General features: G+C 35.7%; 5 protein-coding genes and 1 long non-coding RNA gene across 6 annotated transcripts; 4 read left to right on the top strand and 2 right to left on the bottom strand.

Annotated features, from left to right (window-relative positions):
* Positions 1-3,211: 3,211 nt before the first annotated feature.
* On the bottom strand, positions 3,212-5,386 carry LOC117571408 (putative leucine-rich repeat-containing protein DDB_G0290503). Its single transcript, XM_034253546.2, has 2 exons — positions 5,244-5,386; positions 3,212-5,180 (listed from the first exon to the last, which is right to left on the bottom strand). Exons 1-2 carry the CDS (start codon positions 5,244-5,246, stop codon positions 3,261-3,263), a joined length of 1,923 nt encoding a protein of 640 aa, XP_034109437.1. The 5' UTR covers positions 5,247-5,386; the 3' UTR covers positions 3,212-3,260.
* A 2,809-nt stretch (positions 5,387-8,195) lies between these two features.
* Positions 8,196-8,969, bottom strand: LOC127564996 (uncharacterized). The gene is made up of 2 exons (XR_004572448.2): positions 8,613-8,969; positions 8,196-8,425 (listed from the first exon to the last, which is right to left on the bottom strand). It is a non-coding gene; the product is annotated as an uncharacterized LOC127564996 (long non-coding RNA).
* Positions 8,318-13,611, top strand: LOC117571417 (carboxypeptidase B). The gene is made up of 5 exons (XM_034253557.2): positions 8,318-8,434; positions 11,940-12,612; positions 12,672-12,782; positions 12,863-13,017; positions 13,206-13,611. The coding sequence occupies exons 1-5, from the start codon at positions 8,331-8,333 to the stop codon at positions 13,495-13,497; spliced, it is 1,335 nt and encodes a 444-aa protein (XP_034109448.1). The 5' UTR covers positions 8,318-8,330; the 3' UTR covers positions 13,498-13,611.
* A 1,039-nt stretch (positions 13,612-14,650) lies between these two features.
* LOC117571418 (carboxypeptidase B) lies at positions 14,651-16,728 on the top strand. The gene is made up of 2 exons (XM_034253558.2): positions 14,651-15,660; positions 16,375-16,728. The coding sequence occupies exons 1-2, from the start codon at positions 14,669-14,671 to the stop codon at positions 16,685-16,687; spliced, it is 1,305 nt and encodes a 434-aa protein (XP_034109449.1). The 5' UTR covers positions 14,651-14,668; the 3' UTR covers positions 16,688-16,728.
* Positions 16,729-16,809: 81 nt separating this feature from the next.
* LOC117572446 (uncharacterized) lies at positions 16,810-21,334 on the top strand. Its single transcript, XM_052003580.1, has 6 exons — positions 16,810-16,920; positions 16,980-17,882; positions 17,945-18,239; positions 19,506-19,615; positions 19,680-20,564; positions 20,625-21,334. The coding sequence occupies exons 1-6, from the start codon at positions 16,850-16,852 to the stop codon at positions 20,950-20,952; spliced, it is 2,592 nt and encodes an 863-aa protein (XP_051859540.1). The 5' UTR covers positions 16,810-16,849; the 3' UTR covers positions 20,953-21,334.
* A 765-nt stretch (positions 21,335-22,099) lies between these two features.
* Positions 22,100-23,693, top strand: LOC117571419 (carboxypeptidase B-like). Its single transcript, XM_034253559.2, has 3 exons — positions 22,100-22,215; positions 22,279-23,157; positions 23,212-23,693. The coding sequence occupies exons 1-3, from the start codon at positions 22,142-22,144 to the stop codon at positions 23,531-23,533; spliced, it is 1,275 nt and encodes a 424-aa protein (XP_034109450.1). The 5' UTR covers positions 22,100-22,141; the 3' UTR covers positions 23,534-23,693.
* The last annotated feature ends 579 nt before the right edge of the window (positions 23,694-24,272 follow it).

Raw genomic sequence — 24,272 nt, 5'->3', positions numbered from 1 at the left:
CAAACCAAAGCCAAGCACAACTAGCTGGCAAACAGGCAGCATGTAATGCGGAATTGGATTTGGCCCTCTCGACAACTGCAACTGCCACAGAACGCAAATATGCTAAATGTCAGATTCCAAACTGGGGTCGGGAAGCTAGTCAAAAGCGCAGGCACGAGCTATGCAAATACGAGTACGAACAGAGCAGAGCAGGCCAAGGAATAAGGAAGCGTACGCTCTGCTCCAAGCATTGGCGTGCCGTCCCGGAAACGGCATATAGAACAGTTCAGTTCGCTGGGCTCGACTCTCTCGTATAGCAGCCTTAAAGCTAGTATGTGCTCCAAAGAAAATCATGTTTGCAGATTGACTCTGAAAAACACTGTGCTGCGAGGTTAAAAAACCACGAGAATATATTAGGCAGAATAATATTGGTTATACATATTTACTCTTAAAAAATGTTAATAGTTTCTTAACAAATTATATCTTAAATAATTTTGGTACCCTATTTATTTTGAATTAAAATTAATAAACTTTATAGAATTATTATAGAATTACATTAAGAACTAAAATTGAAAAATGTCAAATTGGAATATTATTCAAAAATATATTAAATGTAATTATAAAATATATAACTAAAAATAAATAAAAAATGAATAGTAAATAAATCATAATCATAATCAGAACACCAGTTGGATCTTTTTTTGGAAATATTTACATACATATGTATGTACATATAAGATAAATTTAAAGCCTCGGTTTACAAATCAACAAAATATTACAACTATACATAATTTAATTATAACATTTCTTTAGAAAATAAATACATTTTAGAACTCCCAGTAAAATATAAAATATTAATACAAAATAAATTAATTAAAATATCTGAAAAATAAATAAATGTAATGAAACCTGGTCCAATATTCATATTTGTAGTGTAGTATGATATGGTGCCTAACAAACGTCATGTCAACGCAGAGTCAAAAGTCTGAACAGTCAGCACAGACATGTGTACTATAGTAATATGGTTTACTATGCATGCACATATATGTAGATCTTGTGTAAGGACAAACATATACATATGTATGTACATATATCTGCATACATCTACATATATCTATGCAGCCACATAAATACATACTATATCTATAGCTATGCTGTAGGAATACAATAATATTGCCCGCAACGCAACCAGTTGATTTATATGGAATAAGGTTCGTGTTGATTTTCATTTAACGGTCTTTTAGTCAACTTCCTGACACACTGACTGCCATATATTTACGTCTGACTATAACTACATTAAACGTCGCAATACCCTGTGGACACTTTGTGGGTGGGATATTGGTCTCTTGACAGTTTATGTAGCTGGAGTAGATAGGAAAAATTTATTGCAATCAGAATATTTCATTATAAGTATATGTAATTTTATAGTTTATTGCTCTTTAAAGATTACATGAATTTTAATTTTGCAAAATATGATCAACAGAAACAGCTTCTTTAAAGTAAATGTATATTAAAATGTGTATTGCTTTTTACATGATTTTTGTTTTAAAAAGAAATTATATTTTTATAGTAAACTTATATTAGAATTTAATTTCATTTTAACCATGGAAATTATACAATATACTATACATGTTTAGTATTTTGAAAGTTGTTGTTACTTTTCACAATTTTAAAAGTAAAGCATTTAATATATTTTAAATATACTTGTATCAAATTAAAGTTTCGGTACATTATTTTTAAGTCAATTCTTTAATTTTATTTTTTGAATAATCTTTGTTATTTCTGAAATTTAAACTATTTTGACAAATAAAAAATTTTCAAAAATTGATAATGGATTTTTGAGTTAGGGTAGTTTCAATTTCATTCAAACTATTTCGCGCATATTATACTTAAATGTAACTCTGTTTTTTTTACTGTTACATGGCAGAGACACGCAAAGGCCCAGACAGGTTGCCAGTTCGGAGCTGGCTGTTTCCTGTCGGTAGGGGGCGTTTCTGAAGTATGCACATTATGTCATTAGCATGTTGGCAAAAATAAAAGGGCTAAAACTTTGTTTTTCGGGGAATGCCAAATAAAAAGTCTGGGGCAAAAATGTTCCTCAGTTGTCCTTTGTCTCATTGCGTGGGTGAATGTGTGTGTGTGTGTATGTATGTGTGGCAATTTGATGACGAAATGTTTGGTGAAGTAAAACTGACTACAAATTAACGAAATTCCAGCAATTATGTTGGAACGACATAAACGAGCATTGGCAGCCTCAACCTGCCTCAATAAAGGACAACAAGGATATGAAAACAATTTGCCATGCCAGCATATTGTTTGGCATGCCAATTTAACTTTGTTATACAATTTGGCATAAAGTTATGCTGATTATATACACAGAGATATGACAGTCCCGTTAACAGACAATGCAGTCTGATTTAACCCACTGACACACTGCCTTCAGTCTCTGTGGCATGGCTAACAGGCTAACAGGTGAGTACTGTGATGACTATTATCGATTAATATATTCCCTTGTTTATTAAAGTTTTTTCGTTGGTTGTTAAGATGGGTAAGGAGTACTGCTTATATACTTTGTGTATAATCCTCAATACGAGGTACGAGAAATTATGTTGCGATACTAAGCGTTGGTTATGTGCAAAGTTAAAAAAGAAATACCACCAAGTCTGTAGTTATTTATACATATTTGGTGCACTTAAGGTAGAGTTTAAACATGTGTTCCATTCCGATAAGGATAAAGTGCGTTAAAAGACTTGAATATTAGCTATATAAGAACAAGGATTTTAAAATGGATTTGACCGAAATTGGTCCTACGAATATTTACTGCTTCTCAAAAAAAAAATATATATATATAGAATATTGTAACTATTGAAACTAAAAATCTTCAATTAACCTGTCAGTCAATACAATTCTTCTCAATTCTTCTTCTAAATTCTTCCCAATTATTTTCAAGAAATTGATATTACATATCAATTTTAATATAAAAACTTTTATTTCCATCACGTATCGATCTTCTTAATCGAAGGTATCATCATAATAATGACATTGATTTTTATTGTGTATGCACAAATAAATGTAAATTAAATATTACTACCTGAAACTTTACCATATCATGTATAATAAATTGAGGTTCATGTTTGTATTTTGTGGTGAAATAAATGAGAATACGGAATATTAAAAAAAAAAAAAATTATATTATGTATAATAATAGTGGGATTAATTAATTACAAGGATTTATTTGACATGTTAATAACATTAATAAAATTTTGTAAGATAAACTCCATTTATTCAAAATCGACGCCTCCTATAGCAGATCCCTTACGTTTCTTCTTCGGTTTATCATTAGATTTACCATTTTTTGAGCTTTTATGATTTTTTACCTTAACTTCAAGATCTTCAATGCGTTTTATCATATCGTTAATGTTATCCAATTGTTTACATTTCAGGGAACACTTATCAACTGTTGATTTAGATGCCTGAAGATCGTCAAGAGCTTCTTTTAGCTTTTTCTCCAACTCTTCTACGCGTTTCTGTAGCTCCTGAGTTTTGTTTATATTCTCGCTTAATTGGTTTTGCTCTTTTTCCAAACGATCCAAGCGATCAGCTTGATCGACTGGCTTCTCGGTATTGCCTTTAGAATTGAGATCATCAAAACGTATTTCTGCATTCTTTTCGAACTGTTTGATAGCATTTTTCTGAATTTCTAAACTGTTGGTTAGCTCCTTGAAGTTGTTATTCGATTGTTGCTGCACATTGTTTAGTTTATTTTCGTTAACAATGAGCGTGATTTGCAATTGATCCAGTTTCTTATTTATATCATCTAGTTCATTATTAAATTCCTGATTTTTACTCGTTTCTTTATTATTACCATTTCCGGTTTCTTCTGGATTCTTGGATTTTTCCAAAGCATCTTTAAGGCCATTCTGTAATTCTTTAATATCGTTGTTTAGCTGCGATAAATGCTCAATGTAGCTCGCATTCATCTGTTTAATGTTTTGCCGTAGTTCTTCATTATCTTTCCCCAATTTATCGATGTCCTTGCAGCAAACTTTCGCCTTTTCAATTTGTGACTGAAATTCAGCTTGATCTTTAATCCGCTTTTGTTCACAATTATCTGCACGCTTGCATTTTGTCATATTTTCAAGCATATTATTTAGTTTCTTATGGTTTTCTATAAGATTTTGAATCATTTGTTCCAAAGTATCCAATCTTCGCGAATCATCATTAACTCCAATATTTTCTTTGCTAGTTTTTCCATTTGTTTCATTTCCAGTTTGTTTATTTCCGCATCGCTTTTCGCAATTTTCCAATACTTTCTGCACATTCGCTGCTCGTTTCTTTAGCTCTTCTTCAATTTCTTTTATTTTAGTAACCTGCTCTTTTTGCTTATCAAGAAAATCTTGTAGTTCCTTATCGAGATCTGCTGTTTTGTTTCCAGTTTTTGCAGTTTCTACTTGGCTCTGCAATTCTTTTAGTTTTTGTTCTAATTCTTTGCAACAAGTTCCTTTTCCAGATATTTTTTCGTTTTCTAGCTGTTTCTTTTCAAGCTGCTCCATTCGTTCCTTTAATTGTTCTAATTTATTCTTTAGCTCAAGCTCTTTATCTTTAGATAAATTTTCTTTATTTTCTGGATCCTTATTTATTTTGTGTTTCAATTCTTCCAATTGTTTGACAAAGTCTGCTTCCAGTTCTTTGAGCTTGGTAGATAAATGATTGCAGCAACTTTTCATATCCTTGCCAACAAGTTGCTTAAGTCTCTCTAAAATGCGATCCAAATCCTGACCTATATCTCCAGTTGACTTCAGTGCAACTCCTCCATTAATATTATATTTCTCCGAAAGGATTGTTATATCCGCAAAAACTTTATCCATAGTATTATTCTCATAGAAGCAACAGTGAGCTTTCTCCGTAGTGTTATTTTCATTCACGTTATCCAGAATTTTTTGCAATTTTTGATTGAATTCTGTGAGTTTTGTATTTCTTGCAACTTGCTGGTTGATCCAATGAGTAATCTCTCCTTTTTGATTGCACTGATTCTCTATAGTTCTGCGTTGAACTGTTGGATGTGCATTGAAAGTACGACGACTTATTAAATGAGGTGTACTTCCACCATCATAGGCGTAGTATTTGTATGCCTCCATTCCCTGTATTGCTGATAAGATGAACAGCAAGTGCATCATCAACAGCTGTGGCGTCATTGATGGCTGTTCACGATTTTGTTTTTAAGTTTTTACGATCTATTTCATTCTTATACTGAAGGTACTTACCATTAACTTTACTTCTTGCGGTACACGTTGTATTGCCTTTAATAGATGCACTCAAACTGAAGAAACTTGATGACATTTTCTCTCTGATTCTACTCTCCACTCTAATTGATTTGCATGCCTTGATTTACACCACGCAAACTGTGCAATTGAACTAAGTAAAAAAGTAGGTCTAGCAGTCTATAGACACTCTTTTCTTTTAACATGTTATTTTTGAGATTATTTTTTAAAGACTTAAAAAAATACGGTATTAAATTTAAATATTCGTACACATACAAATCTACTTTTTCAATGGAAAATACAAAAAGTAAATATTTTAAGCTAAAAATAGCCTCTTTATTTAAATAAAAATTAATTGAAGTATAATGCAATAGTACATTTAAATGCATTTACCTTCAATGCTTCAATGCACCAATAATAGTTGGTATTGTTAGACAAGCTTTATGATGCGTGGGAAATGTTAGTAGAAGTTAATAATTTTTCTTTTTCAATTGTTAGTTATGTTACATTGGAAATATATTACTTATTATTAGTATTTTGTATTTTCAAAATAAAAACAATACACTTATTTGTTAAATTCATTTACATATCATATATTTGATTCATTTAGATTCTGTTAAGTTTATAATTCTCGTTTGGACTTAAGAAAAACAATTATAATGTAATATTTTTTTTTCGTTATGTTTGAATACTCCAACATTTTTGTATATCTTGTTAATTAATTTTCATGGGAAAAACGATTAAACTTATCAAAATTTATCAAAAAGATTCAAGTTTTCTAATCCATAACGCATAATATGTCAATTTTTTATGTTTTGAAGATGGTTTGCCCTTATTTAGCATTAATAAAGCCTCTGTTTACAAATCGACTTAGTCGAAAGACAAAAGCCTAGACATTAGATAGAGTGCGTGAAGATTATTTTAATGGTTAAGGTCGCAGAGACAAGATCTCGAGAGCACTCGGAGGGCTTTTTCATATGCTAATTATTGTACAACGCGCGCACAAAGAAGACAAATGCTGAGCAGACGCCTTGAGCGTTATGTGATATAGATCTATCTATACTATATATGTAAGTTAATGTGATTATTAAAACTGGGGGCTATTTCTTTTCGGATCAAGCGGTCAAGAGGAAAAGTTGAATGCCCTGAGAGTAGTTGAGTTAGAATCCCATTAGGCTGGCTTTTAAAATGATTTAGAACGTCAAGTTTTACGGGGTTTTCAGCTGCCTGAAACCACAATCTAAACTGAGTTGGTAGATTGTTAAAAATAAAAGAATTTAAAATGCAAATTATAGCCACCGGAAACATAAAGTCGATATTATTAAATAGTTTGGTGGCACAACGAGTGCCGTGATGTCTGCTAAAAACATCTCACGATCGAAGATCAAATGGATGATGATGAATTCATACATCATCGTTAGCTGTCGACGTTGGTCAAGCGGAAGTGCCGAAAGCGACAGTCAAGTGTCATAATTACGCATCAAAGCTAATGCTGAAGACTAACTCGAGATATAATTATGAATAATACGTATACGCATACGTATCTATCTCAAAAAACGAAAAAGACGTAGATTATGATAAGTGTCATGTTGATTTCGTTTTCGTGAATGGCTTCTGTTAGCCATGGACTCGGTATGTGTGCGTGTGTGTGTTTTTGGCTATTTACAGCTGCTATCTGCACTTAAGGTTTTAATGAACTCAATCCACGCATCTTCGGTTTAACTGTAATGAAGCATAAGTGCCTTCTTGTGGCTTAACATTTCCGGCTCTTGCTCGACAAATTGACCTTGCACGTCACCCATCAATATCGAAAGTTCAGTGTGCTCTGAGAATTGGCCAAAATTAGAATGGAGCGCATCTTACTCGTGTTTATCCGTTGTCTTGTTTTTGTTTTTGGGGCGTTCGTTGACTTTCGAAAGGTGATTTCATTAGAACAGGAATCTGTAGCCGATATACATATACCCCAAGGCGCAAACATGTCCGATTGTGTGACATTAGGAAGACAAAGCACATATTCAAACAGTTGGTCCATAGCAAAAGCACAGACAGACAGACATGAACAATACAAGTTCCTCTATAAAAACCAGTAAATAAACAAGTAACGGCTTCAGAATCGTTTCAAGACCCGCGACACGCGGATGCAAAAACGCATGAAAAGAGCAAAAATCGATGTAGACCCAAAAAAGAACCCACCACAACAATTGTGTGTCTAGCGATAACAAAGTGATCAAATTATCCAAAACAAGTTTCAACTCAACGAGAAAAAAGCTACTTATAAAACTGGAAGAAAAAAGCAAAACAAAAACAAAAACAACAAAAATAAACCACAGGAAAAAAAGTGCTTCATTAAAAAAACCATAAATGCTTCGAAAAATTAGCAAACTAGCATAAATTATGCAAAAAAAAGAATGATTGGAAAGAACTAAACTTATGCCGCGATCAACTAACTACATTATACCGTATGCTATAATAAATATAAAAATCGACGCGTGCCGACGCTTTCCGCATTTGATCTCGTGACGTGTTTACAATCGCCCACAAAATCGTTGGCTCTAAAGCTACCACCATCATCATCATCATCAGCATCGGCATCAGCATCGCTTATTGTTGGATACAAAACTGGACGGGGGACTGGACCGCGGCACACCTGACCTTGACACTCACTTTTCTAAAAGCGAACTGAAACCATATTTAGTTGGTTTTTTTCTGTCGGATCTGTTTTTTCGGGTTTTTGGCTTTGGCAACGTCTTCTTTCTCAGCCGCGATTCAAACAGCTCGACAGTCTTTGATCGAAACGGAGATGAAACGGATGAGTTCGGGCTGCGTTCATGCTATATAATCAACTCATGCAGTTGATCAAAGTTTTGTATACGAGTTATGCAATAACATTTTTCAAGTGCAAAGTGCAAAATAATAATTAATTTATATACTATACATAAAACAACACGAAAAAAAGTGAATTAAAAAAAAGCAAAACATTTTGCACAGCTCAGCTGCATATTTTAATACATAATTTGTAAGACAATCGGAGGAAGAGAGAGACTGTTGGAAGTTTTGGATACGATATTCATATAAACCGCAAAACAAAAAATGTGCTATAAAATCGTGTGCAGCTTGTTGCTGCTTTGTTTCATCGGCTTGGCGTGTTCCAGTAGCAGCAGCAGCAGTTCCAACAATCTGGCTGGCTATGCAGGGTAATTATCAAAAAAGAAAAAAAGTAGTTGTTTAAATTACAATTTACAGAAATTCATATAAACACCATCAATCAGTCGCTTCGCAGACATTAATTTCGCGTTGCTGTTTTTTTTTTTTTTTGCTACTAGTTGGTAAACTGGTTTAGGCATTTACTTAACTTAAAAGCTTCCAACTTACCATTGTCCAGATTTATGCGATACGTCGCTGATTAGCCTCCATGCAAGTGAGAACACCAAGTGCGACACTTGCGTACATGAGGCAGATATCGAAGGTACACAGCTTGTCGATTTGGCATTTAAATGTGAGATATGGTATGGTAAAAACAATTGACAACTGGGCACAGCGATAGCATTTATAAGTCCAGGCACAAACCGCTTCCTTGAGTGCTTCAAACATGTTCAGACTTTGATTTGAATAATGTGTATACTAGAATATCTTTAATTTTATGTTTAAAGCTTTAAATTAACTTAACTTTCAACAGAATTTGTATAATGAGTGGAAAGATTCTTTGATTGAGTTTTCTAAGAATCGTAGATGCTCAGAAAATAAAAAAATAAAATTAGTTTTAAGAATAGGCTTGGATTTTATTAAAACTTTTTTTTATTATTTTATGTTATTCTTATAAATATGTCTTTTAAATGAATATGAAGCATTCTTGCAATAATAAAATAAAATTAGTTAGAACAAATAGACTTCGATTTTATAAAACTTTTTTTATTATTGTTATTTTATTTTATTCTTCTGATACACTTTTAAATAAATGTAGAGTATTCAACTTGCATTTGTATGCCAAATAAATTCGCAAGACAGCTGCAAATTACAAATATTTGTTCAACTTGTTTGCATTAGTTCATTTGCATTTGCGAACTTGCGAAACAATTAATAAATATTTATGCTTGTTGTATATTTATAAACCCATTAAGTAATTGCTTAAATTAAAATTATATAAATCATCAATTGCTTTTGATAGTTATCTAAACTATCATTGTAGTCAAATTTGTAATGTTTTAACGAGCTCTAACTATAGACAGCAGTTAAAGCAATTAAAGAGAGAGAATTAACGAGTGTGAATGTCACTGCTTAGAAGTTGCCATTAATTGTAGTTAGTATTTATGCTAAACGTTCGTCGCTGTCTGGCATAAGATAAAGCTAAACAGCAGCTTCATTGAAGAAGATGTCAGCAGCTGTTTTGAAATGCAAATGCCAAGCAAATGTTTGCCAAAGAAGTCAGCAAATTGCACGGTGTCAGTGGCGCATGCGGCGTATGAGCGATGTATGCGGGCATCTGTTTTTGATTCATAACGAAAACGTAAAATGAATACAAAACTACAACAACTTGATATTTAATTAGTACGCAAAATGTTTGCTTCCTTCCCATGCTTTGTGTATTCGCCATGTGAGGCTGAGGCTTGTTGTGTAGTCGCCGTTGTTTCGACATAATACACGTTTTAATGTTCAAAAATAGATGCTTTATATGCATCCATCATCAAGTATGTTTTTTTTTTGGGGGGAAGGTCACTTGGCATGTAGCGCCCAACAATAGAGCTTCATTTGCTTATAATTTGACGAGAATTACAAACACAAAACTGAAAATTAAAATTGAAATTAAAATAATAAAACCAAACTAATCACATGTAAACAGTTGCTTTATGTAAAGACGTAAAACACAAAAATGAAAAATTAGCTGCATCATGCAGCCAGATAGAGAGAGATATCATCTTAAGCTTATAAGCACTGCTGGCGGGGTGTTTAATTAAATTAAATAACATTGTATGCCGCCGACTGCCACACGTGATTAGCCTCTTCTTTGTTTTCTGTCCGTTTCTCGCTTTGCTTTTGCCATTTCCTTCGCCTCCGCCTCCACATCTTCGTCGTTGTCGTTGTCTGTGCACAAGATGAATATGCATAGATTTTCAATATTTTGTTGGTTGTCTGTGGTCCGCTTTTTGTGGAATTTTTCGAAATGATAAATTGGCTACAAATTCATCGAGAGGTGGCAAAACGCCAATTGACGCCGGGGCGACGACATCCGAGAACGAGGCGTTCTGCATAAATTTGTGAATCAACAACTCATTTTGGGGCGCCACAATATTAATGTTGTTGTCCAATTAGCTTAAGACATACAGAAACGTGTGAAGCAATCACATTACAAATGCTTTGGGTTTTTCGTATTATTAATTGGATATCCATTTGCTCTGCACTTACCCAACAAACAGTCTCATGTCCATTCATTTAGTATGAATACGAATGCGAGTACTCATTCATCTGGTACTTGTTACTCTTGTGTAACTTTATGCTACATTTTCTCACACTTGAACAATATTAATCAATGCCGAAAATAGCTTACATAGTTTCTTAAAGATTTGCATCTTCAACAAAAATAAAGAGAAGAAAACATCAACAAAGTTAAGTGAGGAGTGTTTCGGCATGGTCATCATTATTAATTGCCACTTCAAAACATGCAGATATTATTTTAAATCCCATTGAAATTAGCAAAAAACAAATTAATGTTATGTGTTTAAAGTTGACTTAGTATATAAATCTATTAATTATGAGTTTCGCTTTCAAGTTCGTAAAAAAGTCGATATGCGATCATATTTTTTTTTTTTAATTTTTCTTTATTTTATTAATAAACTTGAGCTTATTAGTTTGCCTTTCATATTTAGAAAATAGAGAAATTAACACAGTGGGAGAAGAAATTTGTAGATTGCTTGAGTTATCGTTATGCATATTAACTTATTATTATTAATTATTTTTATACATGGTGATTATGTAATACAATTAAATTTCATTTTCAATTTCACACATTATTTTATTATTGGGTATTGAGAAGGGGCTTTAATAATTGTTCGTGAGTCAATAATATGTATTAGTTTATTACGTTGGCATTTTAATTATGCGTTAAAATAATTCGTATATTAAGTATACTTTAAATGAACTAGTATAGGTTATAGGATTGTAGTATTAAGTATATGTACATTGAATAAGTAAATTAAGCACACAAAATATAAGTATATTAAGTATAGAAAATAATTGGTATATTATATTAAGTGCATGTTTAAATAATTTCTATATTAAGTATACGTGAAAAGATATTGTATATTAAGTATACACTTAATTGATTTACATATTAAGTATACGTAAGAACGGAATTGCTATATTAAGCATACGTCCAATCAATTGGTATATTAACAGAAGCAGTATATTAAGTATACGTCAATTCGAGGAACGAATTGGTATATTAGGTATACGCTCAAAGAATTAGTGTATTAAGCATGCGTCCAATTGAATTGGTATATTAAGTATACATAGATACAATTTTCACAATTAAACAACAAAATTAGGTAGGTAATTGTACATATTACTAAGCATACGTATAAAGAATTTGTATATTAAGCATACATTGATAAAATTTTCAGAATTAACCAACAAAATTAATTAATTAATCAATCAAAAATTCATTATAAACTTAATATTCAAATGTTTTTATTATATTACTTACAGCTACACAAAGTACACTGTGCAGCATGGTGATGAGAACATCTTTCAGTACATGGTCGATCTGCAGACCAATGACTCCGATGTGGATTTCTGGCTGCTGACCAGGAACATGTCCGTGTTGACAGTGGGTCCCCAAAGGAAGCCACAGTTCGAGTCGCGTCTGGCTCAGCTGGGAGTCGACTACAAGACACAGCCGCTGATGGAACTGATGGCAGCTCTGGAAGCCAACAGCACCTATACCGATGGTGAAGATGAAGACTTTGAAGAATGCCAACCGGGAGCAGATTGTGATGCAGAGCGTCCGCATAGTCGCAAGCGTCGTCAGGCACGCGGTTTCTTCTCGCACTATCCACGCTACCATGAGATTCTAAACTTTATGAGCGGACTGGCAGCGCGTTATCCTCAATTCTGTCGCTATGAATCGCTGGGACGCTCTAACGAGGGTCGTCACATTGCTGGTCTGTCGATTTCACTGAACTCTCGAGTTCGTCCTCGTCGTGTTGCTTACATTCAAGCTGCTGCTCATGGTCGCGAATGGATCACTACACAGACTGTGTTGTATTTGGCCTATGAGTTGTTGAGCAATCTGCGTGCCTTCCAGCGTGTGCTGCAAGATGTGGAGGTGTTCCTGGTGCCGCTGGTCAATCCCGATGGCTACGAATACACACACACTTCGGTGAGTAGTTGAGTAATAAAACTGACTTTCATTTCTATAATATTTTGTGGGTGTTTTAGGATCGTTTCTGGCGCAAGAATCGTCATCATTATGGCGGCATCTCGTGTCACGGCGTGGACATCAATCGCAACTTTGGCAATCACTGGAACTATCAGGGAGCCAGTCAGAACGTAAGCAAAACCTGTTGAATGTGATTTGTATATACGTATATTTGACTTTGACCTTCAACTATCAAAAACAATTCGTTCAGCACTGCTCGGAGGTGTATTCGGGCACTGCGCCCAATTCGGAGCCGGAAACATCGGCGGTGGTGCGCTATTTGGAATTCAATCGTCATCGTGTGAAACTCAGCCTGGATGTGCACTCATTCGGCAAATTCATTTTTTATCCCTATGGCTATGCAAGGTGTGTATTGCGTTGGGCGTTGGGCTTCACTTTTATGCCCCCGAGAAGAAATTCAATTTACTTTTCAATTAATTGCTAAAAGCAATTAAAAGCGAAATATTTTCTGCCACTGCTGTGTATCTCCCAATTTTTAACATTTTCCACTTGTGGGCATTTCATTTCCCATCTCCAACTTCATCTCAATATAGAAATACTGTCCCACCCACTGTGAGCACACTGCGTTCGGTGGCATTGAGGGCCGCCAACCAAATCGGCAAATATCGCGGCACTCGGTATACAATTGGCACCTCTGCCTCCATTCTGTACGAGGCTTCTGGCAGTCTGGATGACTTTGCCTATGGCAGTCTGGGCATACCCTTGTCCTATACGCTTGAGCTACCCGGTGAGGAATTCCACGTGGCCTCCTCCGATATCATTCACGTCTGCAAGGAGACATTTGCCGGCTTTGTCGAGTTCATTCGGCATGTTAGTCTGTATTAAGATGACTCCCTTGTCTGGGAGTGTTTTTAGTCTTTAAGCAATTGAATTTATATTTGTTAATTAAACTAATTAGTGTCGTCGTTGTTAGGCATTAAAGTTCCAAATTTGAGAAAATCGTTACAAGTTGTTGCTTTTATTTTGGGGTAAATGCGGGAATTCTTGGGAATTTAAAATGAATTGTATTATATTATATAGAATTCCCTATTCAATTAGTGTATACCAAACATTTGAGCGTATACTTTATATACAATTATTTAAAAAAAATCTAATATACCAATTATTTTCATTCTTAATATTCCAATAACCTAAATACATTAATTATTGTATAAATGCATACTAAATAAAGTATGTAAATGTACTAAATTTGCAAAACGATGGAGAATGTTTAGGAAATTAAAAAGTCTCGATTATTTTTTAATTTTGGAAACTTAGCTTTAATTTTAAGCAATCGTAGTTTTTTATTTCTTTTAATTAAACGAATTAGTGTCATCGATGTTGGGTATTAAATTTGTAGTTGTTTCTTATGTTTCATGAAGAATTCTCAGTAATTTAAAATAGTTCAACTATAGTTGTGTTTCATGTTGACACTTTGGACACTTTGGACACTTTTTTTTTCAAAATTTAACACTATTTAATTATAACACTTTCATAGTTTCTCAACACTTAGAATTAAGGGTTGTATGTATACTAAAATATATATCGGATTATTTGTTATTTTCGATAAATAGAAAAAGCTTTATTGATCCATAATTATTTATATCCTAAATCAAGATAAATTACTAATATTAATGATTCATTATAATTAGTTTCTAATGCACGATAGAGTATAAATGATCGTAAATTGATATTCTAAATATGCTAAAATTCCCATTTAATGACAACATTTCATTCAGCGCTAGTCATTAATAAATCAATTTAATGATCTACTAATTAATGACTCTTTCAAACGATATTTGAGTTCTTTTCCATTGCAAGAACTGGTTCAGTTTAAGCATCGCTGCCTGGCTGCCTTCAATTAGTCTTAAGCCATAAACAGAAGCATATAAAATAATGATATCGTTGATATCGTCTCTGGTCTGAGTCGGCAGCAGTTCCAATTAAGTGATAAGTGCCTCGATTTTGGCGTGTATAACGCAACTTGAGCAGTAGTCTTATTTCAACTTTGCAAGCAATGTCATCGTATACACACTTGGGATTGTTGTTCCTCCCGCTGCTGCTGTTGCTGTTGCAGTCGGGTGAACTGTTGGCCTGGCAGGATTACAAGGATTACAGGGTCTTTGAGCTGCAGCCGCACAGTGAAGCACAACTGAAACTGTTGCAGCAACTGGCGCAAGCGAAACCACATTGGGAATTTCTGGGCTCACGTCGCAGTCATAATGAGACCGGATTGCGTGTTCTGGTGTCGCCCACACAAGCCGGAAGTTTGTTGACGCTGCTGAAACAGCATCAAGTGGAATATCAACTTATCTTGGATGACATCTCCGTAGTGCTGTGCCTGCAGCGGGAGGAGAATCAACGCAGCAAGTTACGTTTACAGTTGCCACAAATCGATGTGATGGGCGCATTTTATACACACGCCGAGATCAATGAGTATCTCGATAGTTTGCCACAACGTTATCCACAGCGTGCGTTGCTCAAAACGTTTGGCTGGAGCTACGAGCGGCGTCCGCTCAAGTTGCTAACTATCAACAATGGCGATGGACGCACAAATAAACCTGTGATCTTCATAGATGCTGCAATGCATGCCAGAGAATGGATTGCGCCCTCTTTCGCTTTGTATATCATTGAGGAGTTGTTGACTAAGCCCGAGGAACATGCAGAGCTACTCAAGGATTATGATTGGGTCATCATGCCAGTGGTGAATGCAGATGGTTATGAGTTTACTCACACGGACTCACGTTATTGGCGCAAGACGCGCAAACCCACTTGGGATCCCGAGAGCATTGGCACCGATCTGAATCGTAACTTTGGCTATATGTGGGGACGGGACGATGGTTCCTCGGCTGATCCTGCAGAAGAAATCTATCGCGGGGAGTACGCCTTTGATCAGCCTGAATCACAGGTGGTGCGCGATGTGCTGCTTCATTACAGCGATCGCTTGCATTTCTATCTCTCACTGCACTCCTATGGCAACTACTTGCTGCTGCCCTGGGGACATACTAGGTAAGTCAGAAAGTGAAAAAATAGCATACTTCTTCCAAAATGAGAAAAACGTTTTATTTATGGATATTAGATTTGGAGAGACTCTATAAAACCTAGAAATTCTAAATCAGTATTTAATATGAATTAACATCTAACACTTCGAGTTTATACGAGCAAGAACCTCACATTTAGTGACAATACTTCGGTTGTACTAAGACTAGCTTAAGTTTAGATTTTGAAGTTGATTCATCCACTTCTTCAATTTACATTGATAATAATTCTTTTAAAATTGAAAAGGATAATAACAAAATTTAAAATTAATGTTAAACGTTACAATAAAGTTACAAGTTATAATAGAATAGTCAGTTTCTCTATCTCTAGTGAACAAATTGTAAGAATGGGTTCTTAACATTGAACTTTTTGCTATTATCTTTACGCAATCTTATTAACTATTATATTACCCACATTAAGTGACGGAGCGTTGAAAACTCGAACTTTTATGTCCCAGTAGTATAAATGATATGTGTAAAAACACGAAATTAAAATACTAAAGGATTACTTAAATAAGTTAGTTAATAAGTTAAATAATAATAATGTAAATTGCACGTCAGTAAATTCATAGTTTATATGATTAATATTTAAATTATTATAAAGAACAATAACTCGTATATCACACACAGGCGTTTGACTTTATTATTCTTAACTTTTTTAACGGTTGCTCTATTTTTTTTGCAGCGACTTTCCTGCTAATTACTATGATATGCTCGAGGTGGCCGATGCGGGTGCCATGGCCATTGTCCATGCCACCAATGGCATTTACAGCTATGGCAGCGGCTATTACCTGATGTATGCCACCTCCGGAGACTCAACAGACTACGCTGTGGGCGTGGCGAATGCGAAAGTGGCCATGACCATGGAATTACCCGCTGGCGGTTGGACGGGCTTCGATCCGTGGGTGTCACATATAGAGGGCATAGTCACCGAGAGTTGGGTGGGAGTGCGTGCTATGGCCATGGAGGTGATAAGACGCTACGCTGAGCAATCGTAAATAAAGCAGGATTATTCCACAGAACTGTGCATTGATTTCATTTCGTACGTGATAGGAGCGGGGCTGATTTATAGATCAGCGTGTAACTTGGAGCAAAGATTAGATATCGAATTGGCTATTTAAGTGGCTAGAACTAAGGGCGCGTGTGTCTATAAGTTAGAAATGTCAGGTCTTGGCTGGTTAACGCTGCTGCTGGGCTTGGCCTTAGTGGCTGCCGATGCGGACTATCAGGGGTAAGTACTCGAAAGGATTAAAAGAAATGCGATGGAGCAACAACTTGTCTCACTTGCAGCTATCGCATCTATGAGGTCACTCCTGCAACTGTTGCACAAAGCGAAATCTTGCAGCGATTGAGCCAAGAGGGTTACGACTTCTTCAGCTTGGGTCGTGCCTTGGGTCATCCCGCTCGCCTGGTTGTAAGTCCCCAGCAGTTGGAGAGCTTTGAGGCTCTGCTCGCAGCTGAACAGCTGAATTATCGTCTGCTTAATGGCAATTTGGGTGCCACAATTGCTGAGGAGTTTGCACAGCGTCAAATGCAACGTCGCCTGCTGCCAATCACAGGTAAAGGACGTCTGGCCACAGATCGTTATTACTCGCATGGGGAGATCAACAACTACATCGATGATCTGGCTGCCAGATATCCAACGCGTGTTCTGGTCAAGACTGTCGGTTGGTCGTACGAGCGTCGTGAAATGAAGACCATTACGATCACCAATGGCGATGGACGAGCTAACAAGAAGGTTGTTTTCTTGGATGGCGGTTTCCATGCCCGTGAATGGATCTCCCCGGCAGCTGTGCTCTACATTATCGAACAGTTGGTGGAGGAGTTCGCTGAGAACGAATATCTGCTGAAGGACTACGATTGGGTTGTTTTGCCTGTGGTTAATCCCGATGGTTATGAGCACACTCAGACTGGCACTTATGCCCGTATTTTCCGCAAAACGCGTCAGCCTTACAGATTCCTGACTCAGACTTGCTATGGCGCTGATCCCAATCGTAATTTCGACTTCCATTGGAATGAGGAGGGCGCCTCATCCAATCCCTGCATGGACACATACGCTGGACCTTCAGCCTTCTCTGAGCCCGAGACAATTGTGGTTCGGGATCTGATGCATTCGCTGGCGGATCGTGGAATTATGTATCTGACCATGCACTCATATGGCAACTACTTGTTGTACCCTTGGGGCTGGACAAGGTAGGAAATGCATTGCAAATTAATTGATTGATTTTTAGTATATTAATATACTGCCTTTTTAGTGATTTGCCCGACACTGTTGATCAGCTGGATGCTGTAGCAAGTGCTGGTGGCGATGCCATCAAAGAAGCCACTGGAACCGTTTACACCGTCGGCAGCTCCACCAATGTTCTTTACATTGCAGCTGGCGCTAGCGATGATTATGCCTTCTATGCTGGCTTCAATATCTCCATCACCATGGAGCTCAGTGGCGGTGGCGTCACCGGATTCGATCCACCAGCCAGCAGCATCAATGAGTATGTTACCGAAACCTGGATTGGTGTTCGTGCCATGGCTGAAAAGCTCATTGAGTTGTTCTAAAAATCTGTCAATCTGTGTAATGCTAGTTTAATAAATACACTTCTCTTAAGTCAGAGCCTTAAGAGTAGGCAGTATTTCAAATATATTTTATACTATTATTTTCTTTTGCATTTATTAAAAGTCTCTTTAAAGAGCTGAAAGTATTTCTCTTAGCAGTTTTGTTCTCTTAAGATTTACCGGTAAACATGTTAGAGAGCATTACAGATTAGATTGCCAAGTGTGATATTTTATCTCAGATTATGTGCTTGTGTTACGATTTGTTGACCAACTTATTAAGTGTAGAACTTTTAATTGGACTCAATTATGGTGAGAAAATAGTTGCAGCTTATCGGACATTAGATTTTTAGGCATTGTTATTGTTAGATTAGTAATTATTGCCATTAAATTTTGTACTCTTTAACAGAACTAAAAAAGTGCAGGTGTTATTTTAGGTTAAACATGAGTTGTATGTTCCATAAATTATTTTATATTTAGCAGCACAAAGTAAACCTAAATTTATAAATTGCGAATTGGGTTTTCTAAAATGATAAATGCAATGGGATTTATGACAAGACATTTTTAAACATCAGTCTTCAAACATATTAGTCGCGATTATACAATGCTTTTTTTTTTGGAAGAACAGAATTATTTATGAGCACACACATTAAAAAGAAAAACAATATAATTCATTCTAAAAATACAGTATTATATAAGGATACTTGAGGAGCTAAACCAATCAATTCTACTACAAAAAAAATATTTTATTGCAATTAATTTTATAGTGCAGTGTAAACAATACTGATTGATAAATTAAATTAAGAAAAAATATATTTTATAAATAGAATAGATACTAATATTTGGGAAATATAACAATTCAAGTTCAACTTAAATAATAATTAAAATTTTATTATTTGTTTTGTGTATTTGTTAAATAGTGCAGTGCAAATAATGCTCTTAAGAAACCTTAAGAGTTTCTAACCTTTCTGTTATCACACCTCGTATTATATTATTTTACAACAGGTAACTACAGATTATTATCAGTGTATTGCTTGTTAATTATAATTATAACTGTTTATCATTTATCTTATACAAAGTTTTGATAAAATTTCACCTAGAAAATGACCAAAATACTCTTTTAAACGTCACTCTCTGCAACTATCAACGATTTTTAAATGATTTTACAAGCAATTTATTGATTAATTGGAGTGGGTTGCTAAACATGCCGTTATTTCGCCGATGATAACATATTTTGATTAGAAATCATAGGCTTGGGAATTTCTATAGACCTCTCAGTACTTTCCCACTTGTCGACGAGTCAAGATGCGATTGTTTTTGTTCACGTTGTGCAGTCTGCTCATAGCACAATCTCAAGGCAAAGGAAGTGTCTACGATGGGTGAGTATGGATGAATATTTCACTTGAATTTATTGAACTCATTTATCAATTTTTAATCAACTAGATTTAAAGTCTACGAGCTGTCTGCAAAGGGGCGCTCTGCAGACTTAGTTTTGGCCGAGTTGGTTAAGAATGAGTCATACTATGAGCTCTTCTCGAACAATGGAGCTAGTGCTCATGTTATGGTGCATCCAGATGCGCAGCCAGAATTTGTAGAACTGTTGGATGAACACACTCTGAACTATAAGATCGTAAATCGCGATGTGGGTTTGACGCTGCGACGTGAGTTTGAAATGAATCGCAATCTGCGCAACTGGTTTCCTTATCAGGGACGTTTGGGCACTGAGAGATTTTACACTCATGATGAAATCAATCAGTATCTCGACGATCTGGCTCAGCAGTATCCCAGTCGTGTTTTCGTTAAGACTGTGGGCAAGAGTTACGAAGGTCGTTGGCTGAAGACAATAAGGATAACAAATGGAGATGGACGTGCTAATAAAAATGTTATCCTTATGGATGGCGGCTTCCATGCTCGCGAATGGATTGCACATGCTTCGGTTGTTTATGCCATCGGTGAGCTGGTTGAGAATTACGAGGAGTATGCTCAACTGTTGCTGGATTACGATTGGGTCGTGCTGCCCGTGGTCAATGCCGATGGTTACGTTTATACTCATCTTTCGGCTGATACTCGATTTTGGCGCAAGACTCGTCAACCAAGTAGCGACACTTGCATTGGCACCGATCCCAATCGCAACTTTGACTTCCATTGGAATGAAACAGGCGCCTCTTCAAATCCTTGTGCAGAAACCTATGCCGGACCAAAGGCATTCTCCGAACCCGAAGCAGTTGTGGTGCGTGATCTCATTCACGAACTGGCAGCCCGTGGCAAAATGTATCTCACAATACATTCCTATGGCAACTATCTACTCCATCCTTGGGGCTATGTTGAGTGAGTCGAAATATAGTAGAAGAAGAAAGATGTTATTTAAATTCAAATTATTTATTGTAGCGCATTGCCAGACACTTGGCCGAATCTTGATGAAGTTGGACGCGCTGGTGCCGATGCCATCCAAGCGGCAACTGGCACAGTTTACGCTGTAGGTGGCTCAACGGCCTTATTGTATGCAGCAGCTGGCGCTAGTGATGATTACGCTTTTAATGCCGGTTTTCCCATATCATTCACCATGGAGCTGCCAGCAGGTGGCACAGGATTTGATCCACCTGCATCAGATATTGATAGATTGGTTAAGGAGACTTGGATCGGCATCGAGGCAATGGGCCGCAAAGTTGTCGAAAAATATCCCCTTAATGCCGGTTCGGGTGCTAGAAGAAATTGAATTATTTGAAAATAAAATGTGTTAAAATGCTTAAGTGCAGACGGTCTAAACTCTCAGATAATCCCAAGGGTTTTTTTTTTCTAACTTCAATAATGTGTGTGAAAATCGAAGAGCAAAAGTGTTGTTGGTTTTATACCTGCTACCTATAAATTTGTATATTTTTTATAATTCCCGAAAATTTGATTGCGATTGGATAAAAATTGAAGGAGTTATATAAGAAATACTATTGTATGGGCAAAAACGCCTACTTATAATGGGTTTTAGTTGATTTGACAAACAATCTAGTATATTTTGCACTATATATTATATTTTGAATTTAGTACTATATCATTATAACAAATATAGCACTTGGTAAATTTTTAGTATTTTTACCGTATATTAATTTGACATATTTTAAAATAAATATCGCACTATTTTGCTATTATTAAAAATGGGTAGTGAGTATCTCGCAGTCGAGCACACTCGACTGTAGCTTTCTTATTTGGTAAATAATACTTAGCTAAATGTGAATATTCTTAATTTATTGGAGGGGTTCCCAAACGTTGGCTAAAGCTTCATCTACATTCTGAATATAAGAAACCATCTTTGGATTTCTAGCTCTTGACTAAAATATGTGAGAATTTCCTCATTGAGCTTGCTTGACTATAAGATACTTCAAAGAATCTTTTAACTCGACTAAGAGAACAACAAAATATTTGTTTGTTTTCAAAAAAAAAAGTAATTGTAAGTTAAGGATGATAAATAAAGGCCCCGAAATATTTATCGTGAAGGCTTTACATAGATGTTAATTTGAATATAACAAATGAACTTGCTTGCTGAACATTGATTGACTGATACAAAGTAAATACACAGCTGGTTTTATTTTACATTTTTTAAACTTTTAAAATAATGTAATATAGAGTGCATTAGATACTTTGATCACAAATTGAACAACAACTGTACAATTTCAACAGCTGTAATTTTATAGAATACTTGCGAGCTACTATTTTCTTTATAACTTCTGGAAAACTGGATTGTTATACATATGTGTCATTGGCTGGTTATTCTATTCCTACATTCTTCGCAAATGTGCGCAGAATTCAACTTAACTGCGTTGAACACTTTCATTTTGTTGTTGATAAAGATTGTACTTAAATGCGCTTGAAAATGTGTAGTTCCGTAGTTTTAAACAAGTTGTCAACGAGTCAAGATGAAATTATTGTGGTACGCTATGTGCAGTCTGTTCATAGCGCAAACTGAAGTAAAAGGATGTATCTATGATGGGTAAGTATTAAAAAAGCAATAATTTATTTTTATACAATTTTGCTGATTTTATACTTTATGCAGCTTTAAAGTCTATGAATTAACTTCCAAGATACATTCTTCAGCCTTAGATTTGTATAGAATGGTGAAGAATGAATCCCAATATGTGTTGTTGTCTGGCAGAGGAACTATTGTAATGGTTCATCCAGAGGCTCAAGCTGAATTTTTGCATTTGTTGGAGAATAATCAATGGGAACATAGAGTTCTCAATCACGATGTGGGCTTGGATTTAAGTAATGCTTTTGAAACGAATCGCAATCTTACCAATCTATATCCCTATAAAGGACATGCTGGTACTGATAGATATTACACTTTTGATGAGATCAATCGGTATATCGAGGATCTGGCTCAGCAGTATCCAAGTCGTGTCTTTGTTAAGACTGTAGGAAAGAGTTACGAGGGTCGCACGATGAAGACAATAAGGATTACCAATGGAGATGGACGAGCCAAAAAGAATGTTATCCTTATGGATGGAGGAATACATGCTCGTGAGTGGATTGCTCATGCCGCTGTACTTTATGCCATCGGTGAACTGTCGAATAACTATCAGAAACATGCTCAATTGCTGCAGGATTATGATTGGGTCATTCTGCCTGTGGTTAATCCCGATGGTTATGAGTTCACTCAGTTATCAGCGGACAACAGATTTTGGCGCAAGACTCGTCAGCCGATTAACGAGAGTTGTATTGGCACCGATGGCAATCGCAATTTTGATTTTCATTGGAATGAAACTGGCGCTTACTGGGATCCTTGTAGTACCATATATCCCGGACCGAAAGCATTCTCTGAGCCAGAAACAATTGTGGTGCGTGACTTGATTCAGAGTCTAGCGGGTCGCGGCAAAATGTATCTGACATTGCATTCCTATGGCCAATATATACTTTATCCATATGGCTACACAAAGTAAGTGAACAACTGACATTAAAATATATTCAATTCTTATGAAATTTCCTACAGTGCTTTGCCTGTGACTTGGCGAGATCTTGAGGAAGTTGCTCGCGCTGGTGCTAATGCTATAATGGAGGCAACTGGCACGCGTTATAAAGTTGGCTGCTCCGGAAGTTCGATTTATCCCATAGCTGGAGCTAGTGATGATTATGCTTTCAATGCTGGATTTCCTATATCATTCACCATGGAGCTACCACCAGGTGGTGCTAACAAATTTGATCCACCTGCTTCGGATATTGATAGATTAGTTAAGGAGGCTTGGGTGGGCATCGAGGCAATGGCTCGCAAGGTCATACAAAAATATCCATTAAAAGACAGTACTGTATTATAACTAATATTCGTTTTAAATATTAACATAATATATTTATTTTGTAGTAAATGAAAAAATTAAAAATAATTATAAGTCGTACTGAATTACTGTGAGATACCCGCTATCAATTTTAAATAAAAGCAAAACAGTGCGGTATTATTATTAAATTATACCAAACTTATATACCGCAAAACTGTTAGATATACCGGCGGCTATGGTATAAAATATGTTGTAAATGTGTTTTATACAGTTCTACCATAGAGTACAAAATATTCCAGACTTAGTTCTGATTGCAGTCAGTCGAAACAAAGTGTTTAGGAAATATAAATGATATGGAATGGTATTTTTTTTAAATTATTTATTAGAAATGTGAAGAACTAGTAATAAGAATATAAAAATAATTGTTAAATATGAACTCTTACCTTAGTATTAATTTAACTTTTGATTTACTGGAAGCTAGCTCACACTGAAGAATATATAGAACAAATATACTATAGATCAGCTGACTCAGCGCTTTTAATGTATCGAAAGTATTTGCAATGCGCTCATCCCTATTATAAAATAAGCTGCTTAACCTGAAAAAATGCCATTGTTTCCCATTTAAAAGCGAAGTAAATAGCTGGCGATAATTTGAAGTGCAGACACTGCACAGCAGGCATTTGAACGCAATTGGATCAGAGCAAAGTATGTCATGTCAACCATTCAGTAGACAACTCCATGGGACACACTTATCGCTATCGAGTGAAACAGAAATGTGGAA

Source organism: Drosophila albomicans, chromosome 3 (assembly GCF_009650485.2).
Source record: "Drosophila albomicans strain 15112-1751.03 chromosome 3, ASM965048v2, whole genome shotgun sequence".
NCBI lineage: Eukaryota > Metazoa > Arthropoda > Insecta > Diptera > Drosophilidae > Drosophila > Drosophila albomicans.
This window is presented reverse-complemented; position numbering and strand designations above follow the sequence as displayed.